Genomic DNA, 12,774 nt, shown 5'->3' with positions numbered 1-12,774 from the left:
AATGACAGGGCTGCTTGGGGTTGCTTGTGCCAAAGGCTGCTCCATTGTTAAGCACCAGTGTCCCCTGCTACAGTGGTGTGACGAGCCAAGAAAGCGGCTTGCACAAGAAAAAAGCAGACAAATGCCAAAAAAAAAAAAAAAAAGGCAAAAAAAAAAAAAAGCACGCTTTGTTTGGATTCAACAGAGGTTATGAACTAGCTCACCTCTAAACCTTGCCCTGACTGCCAGATGGAGCTTTGCTGCTAGATGGACCTAGTCCTAACTACCCATTTTCTTGCAAAGCTTATAGCAATGGCCTAACCCATCTCCTATGTCTGGGCTCTAACAGTGCCCAAAGTTAGTACTCAGCTACTAACGCATCAGAAATGTACACTTCCATTTTTCCTTTGGAAACACACAAACAGTAGGGACACTTAACTATACACCCACTGAGGAATAAACTGTTTTTCTCAATTCATAAATATAAACTTATAGTTAAAAAGTGACAATTTACAAAAATACAATTTATTGCTGACCCTACGGGCTTGTAACATCGCTTGTGTCGTTGTGATCATACGTTTCAGGTTCGCCAAATTGAAACATGACCTAGCAAAACCACAAAGTTTGCTGTCATATGCTGTTCTATGCTTGTTTGTTTGTCTTCATGTATAGAAACATATACAACTACATCACTTGAAACAGAACAACCAAAAAAAGAACGAGTAAGGATTCTTTGTCTGTAACTTGACAAATATTTGGCTACAGGGAATAAAAACCATATAAATTTATCTGCACTTGTTAACCAAAATAAAACATGACAAATATCTTACTAGCGATGTGAGCTGGTATAACAACAGTAAGAAATTCAGGCAAAAGTGGTGTTATGTAAATTAGCAGCATTATCCAATCTCCTGGAAAACAAAAAATTGCGGGACTGAGGTATAGAAAAAAAGGAAAAAAATCCACAATGGACCTACTACAGCAAAACGAGTTATGTACATGGTAATCCAACGGCGTCCTGCGGACCAGTACAGTCTGTGTATGTGCTCCAAACGCTGGGCTTAATTTCACAGTGACTTTCAGCATTGAAGTCCTGAATGGAAAAGGGTTTTCTCCATTGCAAAGCGATCTTCGCGGTGACCTGATAACTCACCTCCCTGCAGCCAGAAAGCCATCGCCTTCCAGTTGTACCGCAGTGCTGGGCAAGGGCATGTACAGCCACTGGAGCAGCATCACGGACCGGCAAAATCCCGACCGACCAGGTGTCCCCGGAGCCGTCCGCCCGCCGTGGGAACCATCCCCCCAGCCACCACCGTCCCGTGGAGCCCGACCTCACCCATCCCGTGCTCTGACGGTGTCGTCCTCCCCTCCACGTGCAGCGGGGCGCCGAGCGGCTGCAGCCTCGGTGGTCCCTGCGTCCTGGCCCCCGCGCTCAGGGCAGCTGCATCTCAGGCAGGTCCGGCAGGTTGCAGGTCTGACCCTGCGTGTGGCGGCTCTGCTGCTGCGGGTGGAGGAAGTAGCTCAGGGGGTTCTGCTGCGGGGGGTGGGGGGGCTGGAAGATGCGCTGTGTTGGACCCCCAGGCACCGGCTCAGGACCTTGCATCTGCCAGAGACACAAATCCGACAAGTCAGACCTGCCCTGTCGCCCACCCGCTCCCTCTCTTGCTGCAGGGCTGATGCTGAGGCTCGTAGGCAGGAGTGCAAGTACCAAGTCCTAAAGGTAACCCCCACCCATCGAGGTTTGGGATGCTGGGGCTATCAGCATGACTAACAATGTCTGGAGAGTATGGAGGGGAAGCAGGACCCATTGGTCCTCCCAGCCCCATGAGGAGCCCAGCAGGAATGGAGACCTCCAAAAGCTACTTGGACACAAGGTAAAATCTGCAGGACATGCACATTCCATCTTCCATGAAAAATATCTTCAGGCAACCAATGAAGAGGTTGTAGAGCGACCCCGTCCATGTATCACCTTGAGGCTGGTACCCCAAAGAGCTGGACTTGCTGGTTCACCCCCTGTTAAAGGCAATGTGGCACCAAAGCCTGGTTTTCTGATGCCCTGGAGCTATTTATCTCCCCCAGCATCATCACTCTGCTGTCCACATTGCTAGTTCTCAGGACCTCAGTGCAGCCTGTAAGAACACGTCCCCAAAGCGGGGACAGCTCATGATCACATTTGCTAGCAACAATTCGTTTCCTACCTAAATCCAGCCCTGTTGCATGGTTACTTTCAGCTGTACCTACTTCCCCTGCTCTGGTTTCTACCATCTTTGCCTGAAGAACTGTAACTTACCTCTGCCAACCAGGCAAGTCTTGGAGAGTGTATTACTAATTTCAACAACGCCTCTCCTTGGCAGCATCATTGGTTTGGCATGCACTGATGAAGCTGCGCTTTGAAGAACCAAAATCACCTTCTCCAGAGATTTGTGTTGTGAAACATCCATTTATTAAAAGAAAGCAGTGATGGCAGCTGATAAAAAACCTTGCTATGCTGAGACCTAACAGCAGGAGGCATGTTTTCAAAAGAGCTTATCCCTTATCAAGTTTCACGTCTCCAGCAAGACTCCCACCAGAGCTCCTCTGGATGACAAGTGGTGTTTGAAAAACCAGGTATTTCTTCTGGACACTAAGTGATAACTGAGTTTGGTGGAAATTACGGCCTTGAATAGGCGCAGAGCCAGCCAGGAAAGGCTGAGCACTTGGGTACATGCAGATACAATGGGCACGGAGGACGCGTGAGTGCACTGACCAGGTTTGATCAGCCAGGTAAGTCCCATTTCTTCAAAAAACCCCCAACCCAACCTCAAAGCCATCCCTGTGTATCCTCAGAAACCTGTTCCAGCTCCATTACCTGAAGGTAGAGACGGTGCTGCTGAACCTGTTGCTGTGGCCACTGGTGGAGATGAACCGGTGCGTTTGCCTGGTGGGATGTGAAGCTGGTGTGTGGGATCATCAGAGACGGGGAGAAAACAGGTGATGGGGCTGGAGGTCGGACGGTACTACAGGTAACCGGTTGCATCTGTATTGGGGGAGGCAAGATCTGCTGCTCTGCAACGAATCTGCCACAGGGAAGAAAAATAAAGTGTGAGAACCCAAACCCAGACCCACTGCCGGAGCGGGCCCTGGGGAGCAGACTGGAGCAGGGCTTGTCAAAGCATGCAGAGCCCAGTGAGAACAGGCCCCAGACTGCCCCCTTCCCATCAAGCATGGACTGCAACTGCAGAAAATTAAGGTTTTTAAGGCTGTACATCTCCTTCATGACCTCATTAGGCATTTTAGGCTTTTGCAAAAGCCAGAAAATGGTTCAAAAATATTTTTAAAAGCATTTTAAAGTTCTTTGTAATTAAAAAATATTCTCATTGCTTTTTCTCCTAGCCAGCTGAGCTTCTTTTTCTTTTAAGACTGAGACTGTTTATGTTTGCATAATCACGTACAAGTTTTTCAAAGTAATTTTCAGTGCCACAAAATGCCCTGCTAAAACACTGCATGAAAGCAAGGGCCAGCAAAGACTCACTTTCCTTGCTGCCTGCTGGCACTGCTCTGCGTAGACTGGCCGCTGCCGTTGGAGGAGGGCATCATGGCTTGGATAGACTGATCCAACAGCATCCTGCCGTGGAAGAAAAACAGAGGACGGTCAGGGATGGGAGAGGTCCAGACTCCTGACTGGCAGTCTCTAGAAACAGATCCCTGAAAATCCTCCCTGAGAGCAAGCAAACCATCACCCTGAAAAAAATCTAATGAAATAGGCACTTGTTGTCACCTTGTCTAATGTACTCACAGAGGTGAGCTGAAACGTGCTAAATCTTTCATGTAAGAAATATATTTTATAGATGGTGAGACCTTCAGGGTTTATCTTGGTTCTTTACACAGTATTTCAAAACAGCTGGGTCCTGTAGGCAGTGTCTGCAGATACCTCCCTGAAAGGTGGTTGAATAGTTTGGGGCAGTTGAATGTTTTATACGTTTCTAGCATTGTATAGAAGAAAAACAGCTTTGTCATGGCACTTGTCCTGGCTGGAGAAAAGACACTCTGGAGCTTCAGAGCAAGTAGAGGCAGGTTTGGGAAAGGCTGTCCCAGCTAGTTTTTCCTGTTCACTCCCTCTGACAGCAGCAGATGTCCAAAGGTACATACTGAGCTACATGGACAATTTATGGATATATGAAAAAGATTTCAGGCTCCTGAGGGATTTCAGCACCCTGTTTGCACGTACCCCAGGCTCACCATTAACCCAGAACTCTGCAGGAGGGAACAGCCCTACGCCCCTGCTGTGGCATCCAGAGACCATGACCCCACTGAGCCCAGATGTGCCTGCCCTCCCCGCTGCCCAGGGATTGCTATTTTCTGTCACTGCCATCAGGATGGTCCCAGCAGGGCTGCATTCGCACCTGAGGCTCCTGTCTTGGCTGTAGTCAGACTGCGGTTGCCTTTCGCTGCTGTCAGTAGTCATCTGTGCAGTCACTGTGATGGGATGTGTCTGTGAAAACACCATGGGGTTGTTGTAGAGGGGCACTGAAATGCTCGTCTGCGCCGGCAGACACGTTTGCTGGGCATGGTTTCCTCTCATTAGGTGCTGCTGCTGCTGCTGTACCTGAAATGAAGACACAGATACCCACATAAGTTTTTAAAGCTCCCTAAGAGAAAGCTAAAATAACTGCTTCCAGTATGCAGATGGGAAGATGAGAAGGAACAGTAGGACAATTCTCCCTGAACACAGCAGTAGGCACAGTATACCTATGCAGGACAGCCAACCCATTTGCATTTATTGCTCCTGCACAGCAGGTGCTGGGATCCCCAGTGGTAGGAGCAGACGGTCTCTTGAGAAATCAGAGTACCAGGGTAAGGGCACACAAGGCACGAGGGAGAAGAGACCAGCTTAAGAGGAGAGGAGGAGTGCAAATCCAAAGTCACCAAAGAAAGCATCTCATCCGTCCTTTAAAGCAGTAGTTTTCATCTTTTTTTGCTTTTGGACACCTCAATTCTTTCCCAAGAAGATGTGGCCATCTATATAGTGGATCTAGGTCTAGTGATGGCAAACTTGTTTTTCAAAGCTGCCTTCCAAAACTTCTCAGGCAGAAGAAAATTGGTCTTTTAAAGTTATGCCTACTTTCCCATGTTACAAAGTCATAACTCTCACTGGCTACGAACAAGCACCATGTTGCAATAGCAAACAGAAGCAAATGGGAGCCCAAACTTCCCACTCAGTTCCTCTCCGGTCACCAGGACAGCTCCAGCGGTCCCCAGGGTCTAATGCTTTTAGGCAACCTGGCTTTTATTTTACAGTTGAATGACATCATCCGCCACTGACTCAACACAAATTTCGTAATGCCAGCTATGGAGTAAAACCAGCACAGAGGAGATGCATGGGGCTGCGGGGAGAGGGCACATGGCAGACAAGTATTTAAACACCAGGAAAGGGGACGATGAAGACACCGAAGCAGCCAGAGACCTGGGCGACCGTGCCGCAGGGGTCCCTGAGGAATTGGCGCGGTGACGGCAGGTGGGTGCTGCAGAAGTGCTTCGTCCCCGTAAGGCCTGGCTGTTGTGACTTCTTGGCTGTGGTCTGCCTGGGCGTCCCCGGCGCCGGCGGCCTCCTGGGGCTCGGGTGTTGCACGTTGTTAAAGACGACAGGGATCGGCTGCTGCATCAGCATCTTTAAATAAAAGAGACACATGAGCTGTCGCAGCAGTTGTACTGCCTGGGAGGTACTGTCCCGGCTCCCAGGCTGTCTCTATCAACACTGTGGCAGCAACATCTCTAAATCCAGGGGCAAAGTGAACCACAAATAACAGAAAATCAAATGTTAGCTTGTGCCCAAGCATTTATTCAGAGCCACCACCGTTCCAGCTCCATTACGCCTGTTGCATTTTGCAGGAAGGGCCCTGGGGATCCAGCAGCACTAACCAGCCTCTGAACCACCAAGCTTTTTGTGCAGGGGGGACTTCGGATTAGCTTGGTATTGATTTTTTCCTAAATCACAAAAATTACTGATTCAATACTTAAGCAGATACTGACACCACTCATCTCTTGGGAGACACTACTCCCACATCTGAGACCAAACTACCAATTTACCCAGAGCTCATTTCTAAATGCTTTTGACAATTTTGTTACTGATCTGCGTGCTCAAAGGAAAAGCAAATGGTTTGTGGGTTTGGGAATGCCGGGGGCAGTGGCAGCAGGTACCTGCAGGTTGGAGTCCTGCACTAGCTGGAGTTGCTCCTTGATGACGTGGAGCTCTTCTTGCTGTGTCTTGATGTCAGCTTGCAGTATGCGAGTCCTCTCCTCCAGCTGCTCTTTCAGCTGATGCATCATCCCCAGCTGGGTCGGGAAATGGTACACTGGCTGAGGAGAACAGAGAGCAAGATGACAGGGTAGGACCAGTCCTGATACTACTCACATTCATAGTGATGCTGGCTTCAGGAAAATGACTGCTTTTCAGCTTTTGGCATAGAAAATATGATGCTGACAAAAAATGTCAATTGGACATTTAACCAAAGTACCACTGTACTTCCAGAGCAGCAGCACAACTGGCTCAAACTCAGTGTCTGTTAAATTCCTGAGCAGAGGTAGTGCCTATGCACAGGACTCCTCTGTCCCTTTAGTGGCACCATGCTGTCTTTGGACCCCTTGCATTTTGGGGCACACACTGCATGCAAACCCTTGCCACACCTCCAGGCTGGGCTTTCAGTGGTGCTGCTAATTATATTTGCCAAGTGCCAGGCCCAGGTTAGGTTGTAATCCCACCCTGGGATCCATCCTTCCCACCTACGTTGGCCGTCCTCAAACCCTGTATTATAGCCTGACTGTGTACTGCACTGACCTCAAAGCTCTGTGAGGACAGACCTTGTAGTTTTGGTTTATGACTCCCACATTTTTCTCGCAGTGTTTTTTTTTTTTTTCTTCTGGCCTAACTCAAACCTTCCATAACAGACTCTTCCTCTGCCAGGGCAGTAAAGCTGTTCAGCATCGTATCAGCCTGTAGTTAGTTGCTAGCAATTCAGAGATGACCCTTCAGCAGCCCCCAACGGTTTTGACAAGTGTAAACCTTGTTCTAATCTATTACCTTGTGTGTCCTGCTCTGTCTCCTTGCTGAAAGAAGTGGTTGCAATAATTTTGTTGCAGGTGAATCAGTAACAGCAACAGAAAGGTCACTGAAACCTTGCCCCCATGCTGAGACTAGCCAGCAAAGAGGTAAGAGCAGTGAACTGGAGCCCCGCTGACTGGCCATACCAGTGTGTTTAACAAAAATAAACGACGTACCATCACTGTGTGCTGAGAGGGGACTGCCGGCTGAGCCACGGGATGCTGAGGGATGTGTTCACCAGGGGCTTGAGGAGCTGCTATGGCCTAGAAATGAAAACTTTGCCTTATTGTAGGTCCATAGCATCTCTAGTGCAGAGTTGGTGCGACACCAGCTCGTACTGGTGACGAACATGTTACGAAGAAGAATTAGACAACTCCATGTAGAGATCTGAGGATGAGTCTGAAGGGAGAGTTTAAGCTCCTGCACGCCCCCTGCTAATTGCAAATCCTCGGTGTCAGCATCCATTTTTGGATAAAGGCCATTTCATGTGTACAAACCCCATGAAAAGAGGGCTCATGGTGTGAGGAGGCGTTTGGCCTGGAGGAGCAAACTGAGCCCCGGGAGGAGGCAGCAGAGGAGCCTGCAGCAGCTCTCCACCGGCTCTGCTGGCCGGCAGCGTTCCCCACAGCCCCGGGAAATCCCACGCTCAGGCCCAGCGCACTCAGAGGTGGGGATCCAGCCTCTCTGAGGGCGAGACCGAGGTTTGTCAAGCTCATTTCTTTATGGCACCAGAAAGGTTTTTGCTCGCTGGGACCACTGACCTGAGCGCTTCCAGCTGACGCCAGTCGCAGGGCTGCCTTCTCCGCCTGCCCCCCCGGCACCGACGACCGGGTGGGTGTGCTGGTATCCGTGTGGCGCATGGATGACGTGGCTGGAAAAGAGATGGTTTACTGTGATACAGCAGACCCGTGCCTGGGTACCCTGGCTAAGCCTGAACTCCACCTATGCAGATGAGCAGTGGTTCAAGCGCTGCCAAACTGGGTCCCCAAACTGCCACTCCATGGTGCCCCTGGCTCCCCGCCTGACTCATGGGGTTCTTTTATGATGTTAATGCCCCATTTTGGTCTTCCCTCCACGGGTATCTCCAGATGAACCTTCCCGCTCTCCCACTGGCAAGTGTTTCAAGAAAAGCCCTCCGAGTCGGCTCCTACCCATGGCCCTGCACACACGGGCACTGCGGTCACCTCATTGCTGCCCCCAGGGCTGGGGGACTCGTGGGAGCTGGCATGAAGCCGTCAGCAAGGCAAGCAGCCTTCTGCACTCCTGCAGGGATTTATCATCGGGACCAAATTACCCCATAACAAAAGTTTTGTCAGTGAGGTTCAGGGCTCAATCAAATTGCTTCATCTTAGCAAGTCACCTCCTGTCCCCTGAGTCACAGCAAGCAACCACAACCCTCAGCTGGTGGGAAGCTGGGGGAAAGCTGCTCTCACACTGGCAATCGGTTAAGAGAGAGGAGTCAGCACATGGCCAAGCTCTGCTGCCGTACCATAGCTTATTATGGAATCACAGAATCATAGAAAGGTTGGGTTGGAAGGGACTTTAAAGATCACCTGGTTCCAACCCCCCTGCCATGGGCAGGGACACCTTCCACTAGCCCAGGTTGCTCAAAGCCCCGTCCAGCCTGGCCTTGAACCCTTCCAGGGAGGGGGCAGCCACAGCTTCTCTGGGCAACCTGTGCCAGTGCCTCACCACCCTCACAGGGAAGAATTTCTTCCTTATATCTAATCTAAATCTGCCCTCTTTCAGTTTAAAACCGTTACCCCTCATCCTATCCCTACACTCTCTGATCAAGAGTCCCTCCCCACCTTTCCTGCAGCCCCCTTTAAGTACTGGGAGGCCGCTATAATGTCTCCCCAGAGCCTTCTCTTCTCCAGGCTGAACACCCCCAACTCTCTCAGCCTGTCCTCACAGGGGAGGTGCTCCAGCCCCTGATCATCTTTGTGGCCTCCTCTGGACCTGCTTGAGCGGGTCCATGTCCTTCTTATGTTGGGGGCCCCAGAGCTGGACACAGCACTGCAGGGGGGGTCTCATGAGAGCAGAGCAGAGGGGGAGAATCCCCTCCCTCGACCTGCTGGCCACACTGCTCTGGATGCAGCCCAGGACACAGTTGGCTTTCTGGGCCGCAAGCGCGCATTGCTGGCTCACAGTCAGTTTTCCACCCACCAACACCCCCAAGTCCTTCTCCGCAGGGCTGCTCTCAATCCACTCCTCGCCCAGCCTGGATTTGTGCTTGGGATTGCCCTGACCCATATTATGGCTCAGTAAGTCAGTCCCGGTGCTTGGCACCCCGCTCCCACCCTGACTCAGTCACTCCCAGCCAAACCCCAGTATTTTGGAGGCTGCTCTGCCCTCCAGCCCCCTTCCCTGCCCTCACGCTGGGCTGCCCCCGGCCGCGCTGGCACCTACACGCGGAGTCGGAGAGGGCGGTGTGCGAGGAGCGCCGGGAGCTGTGGGATGACAGTGACACTCCCTCCCGGCTGGCGTCCTGGCTGCTGCCGCACTGCCCCACGTCCAGGTAGCTGCTGTGGCTCTGCGGGGAGCGAAGCACAAGCGGTGAGATCGTCAGCAGGAGAGGATGGTGCTGGAGGGGACCTCCACCTCCCTGACTGCTTGTGCGCAAAGAAAATAACAGTCTGGGTGTGTAGAGGGCCAGCACTGCAGCACCACACCACCAAACCCTGGTCAGCCCCTCAGTGTTCACCCTAAAGCCTTCAGGTACCCCTGTGCAGACAGGACCCTCAGGATCACAGCCCAGGTACCCATGGCTTTGGGGCAAAGCCACGCATTTCTGTCGCGGGACACCCGTCTGATGGCAGCGAGTGGCAGTGGAGGGGACACACCGTGCGTCGGGCAAACACCGTGGGGATTGCTGCCACCCTCCTACTCCGCTGCCCGTGGAGCTGTGTGCAGATGGAAATATGCTTTTATAATTAGCTTCCTTCTGCCCGATTCCTTCAGGGATGTCACAGTTCGTTGTCCATGGCGCAGCGGGGGGTGGTGGCAGAGGTAATGAATGAAGGCAGCAGGAGGGGCTGGCTGGGGAATGGCTTTGTTCATTGCAGAGATGGAGAGAGGTGGCTGGGAAGGGACATGGAGTAGTGGCACAGGGACATCAGCTGCAGCCCGAGGAGAACCTAGAGCAAATGGCTCCTGTGGGGGACAGGTCCCAGGTGATGCTGAGAGCCGATCCCTGGGGAGCAGTCACTCCCGGCAGGCTGCTCAGGCAGGAACCTGGCAGCACATCTGCAGCGGGGAACAGCCTCAGCTACTGAATATTAACGGCTTCGGAGCTGTCACACCAAAATGACAGATGCCACCTGGCAGATGGTTTATGGCAAACAGCCCGTAACTGTTGGGTAGTAGGAGACTGTTTCACCATCAGGACGTGGGTGACCATGATGGCCATGCCACCACCCTCCCCATGCCTCCCAGGGAGCTCCCCAGCTTCCCACTCCCCTCCAGAAGATCAAGCTCTGCCTCTCCTCCAGCTGCCTTACATCAACAGATGCAGCTTAAGGTCCGCATAAAAATATCTCAGCTATCGTGTGAAAAGGGGAAAAAGACACAGAGTGTCTTTTCTTCTCTGTGGTGACAGAAAAGCAATTTGTTTGCAAGATGGTCCTTGCTCAAATGCAAAGTGTCTCTGGGACATCTTCCCCTATATATCCCATAAATGGCTTCTGTAAATTAATGTCTGAAGAGCAATGAGGCTAATGGAATGATAATTACACAACAATTCACTTGAAATTACTTTGATCACTGGTCTTATTTGTAAACTACCGAGAGGAAGAATTTAAAAGTAATTAAAATGACCTTGTTAACTGGGCAGGTGTGTTGGGATGCCAGATTGATTCAAACCATGGAAATTATTGCTCTGGTCACAGCCCTACACTTGATGCGATCCTGCCCAATGGTGTAAACAGAGCTGAAGTGTGGAATAAGTGTTCTCCCTTCACTTCCAGTCTTCGTCTGAGTATCAGTGACGAGCTGGCACCTGACAAAACAGGTACCATGTGGTGCTGCCCTGCGCTCAGATCCTCTGCGCCTTACTAACAGTGACAGGTACAGCAATCTAGCCTTCAGCTCTACTCTTCTGCTTCTGAACCGAGGTGGTGTGACCTATTGTTTGAGTAACGGTCTCAGGATAGTGAATAGCAGAACAGCAGCAATACAACTGATGAATTTGCAGTTATATCCTGAACCAAGATAGGCAAGTTCAGAGCCACTCAGTGGAAAACTTCTCAGGGTCTGCTCGAGTCATAACCCAACTGAAGGCTTAGAAGGAGATAGGAGTAAAGAAGGAGAAGAAAGAACAGATGTTTTCCTAAGATTGGTAAGTGATTACTCGGTTTGGTTTAAACACCTAGTCATTCAACTGTGAAGGGACATGGTACCTTTAGAGAAGAGGATGCCAGTTCAATTGATGACTCTTCAAGGCCAAGATCTCGCCTTCTTTCAGCTCGAACCTCCGCATAACTGAAAAGTTGGGATTTAAAATTTATTATTTTTTTTTAATCTGGATATTGTTTACTGTATGGTAACTCTCCTACCATACAGGTCACTACAGAGTTTCCGTGTTGAGTCACAAGCTTTGCACAGCACACACTCACACTCTCTCATACACAAGGTGCTTAGAGGACCATCATCATACAGCCTTGCAATCTGAGAACAACAGCACATGCTGAATATCCACAGATTAGAAACAACAGGGCAGTGTCCCAGTCCTACTGTGCCCAGGACTGCAGAGACTATATGATTAATTGCACTAATCATTCCAAGCACAAACGTAGACACTCCTTTGTAAATTTTGGCCCTGGATGCCTTTAAGCAAAACTGATCTAAAAGCAAAGTGCACTTGGTTACTGAAGACAAAATCGGTGTCTTCATCCTCAGTACAATTTTCCTAATAAAGGACATTCCCATTTTCTATAATCAGGCAGAAGAATGATCCTACAGCTTCTGTGCAGGTAAACTGCCATAGCAAATGTACATACATTTTCTAACCTGCTGACGATCCAGAATCAAGCTTTTGCATGTTGTATGGTAGCTCAGGGAGACCTAAGCCAGTGCCCTGGGGAGGAGAAGGTCAGATCCCCTCTTTCTGAGGGTGCACACAGCGGCGTGCAGCGTGCTACAGCAGAGTTAACATCCCTCCTTCTGGTGGAAGCTCTGAATACAAACCAACGGCTGCCCAGGTGCAACGCGAGGTTCAGGAATCCCCAGGAATGTGCCTCTAAAAGTGTGTATTTGCTTCCCTTACTATTTTTTTTTCTTAAATAATAAAATATTTACAGTAAACAATGCCACATGATTCACCATTGGGATAAACTGGAGAAGGTGCTTTAAAGATTCTGATGGATGCTTGTGGATCATGGACACTGAAAGGTGCCAGAATTTAGGGTGCTGAAATATTAATGGGTCATGATCCTTGTGGGAGGCACAAGTTGCTGAACTGAACTCACCTATATCATTGTAAGCAATAAATTTTCCTGAAATCATGTTTTAGCTTGTGTATTTCAATAATATAATCTATACCTTAACTATGTGAGACAGAATTGAATTTCAAATCTGTTTAGGACTATATCGCTAGGTTTAAGGGGCACTAGAAGCAAAAAGAAGAAACAAGTTCATGCACAATAAATTCAGAGCTTGAAGTGAAGTCAAATTCCCTGAAGGACAGCAGAAGCAACACAACTCAGAGGCAATCTCTGTGT

At 50.0% G+C, this 12,774-nt stretch overlaps 1 protein-coding gene across 6 annotated transcripts in view; it reads right to left on the bottom strand.

Annotated features, from left to right (window-relative positions):
- Window positions 1–483: 483 nt before the first annotated feature.
- Window positions 484–12,774, bottom strand: part of PASD1 (PAS domain containing repressor 1) — a 107,250-nt gene continuing 94,959 nt past the window's right edge. For 5 of the 6 annotated variants that reach the window (XM_074835162.1, XM_074835161.1, XM_074835163.1 and 2 more), the window contains 10 exons: window positions 11,455–11,536; window positions 9,467–9,590; window positions 7,819–7,928; window positions 7,234–7,320; window positions 6,157–6,315; window positions 5,423–5,626; window positions 4,362–4,564; window positions 3,491–3,583; window positions 2,828–3,035; window positions 484–1,582 (listed from right to left, as the gene is read on the bottom strand). In XM_074835162.1, coding sequence (XP_074691263.1) covers window positions 1,412–1,582; window positions 2,828–3,035; window positions 3,491–3,583; window positions 4,362–4,564; window positions 5,423–5,626; window positions 6,157–6,315; window positions 7,234–7,320; window positions 7,819–7,928; window positions 9,467–9,590; window positions 11,455–11,536 — 1,441 coding nt within the window. In that variant the 3' untranslated portion in view covers window positions 484–1,411. The remainder of the gene's footprint in view (window positions 1,583–2,827; window positions 3,036–3,490; window positions 3,584–4,361; window positions 4,565–5,422; window positions 5,627–6,156; window positions 6,316–7,233; window positions 7,321–7,818; window positions 7,929–9,466; window positions 9,591–11,454; window positions 11,537–12,774) is intronic. The other variant, XR_012624593.1, reaches the window with a different exon arrangement.

This window comes from Strix aluco, chromosome 10 (assembly GCF_031877795.1).
Source record: "Strix aluco isolate bStrAlu1 chromosome 10, bStrAlu1.hap1, whole genome shotgun sequence".
NCBI classification, from domain to species: Eukaryota; Metazoa; Chordata; class Aves; order Strigiformes; family Strigidae; genus Strix; species Strix aluco.
Note: the sequence above shows the minus strand (reverse complement) of the source record. Positions and strands in the feature narration are given on the sequence as shown.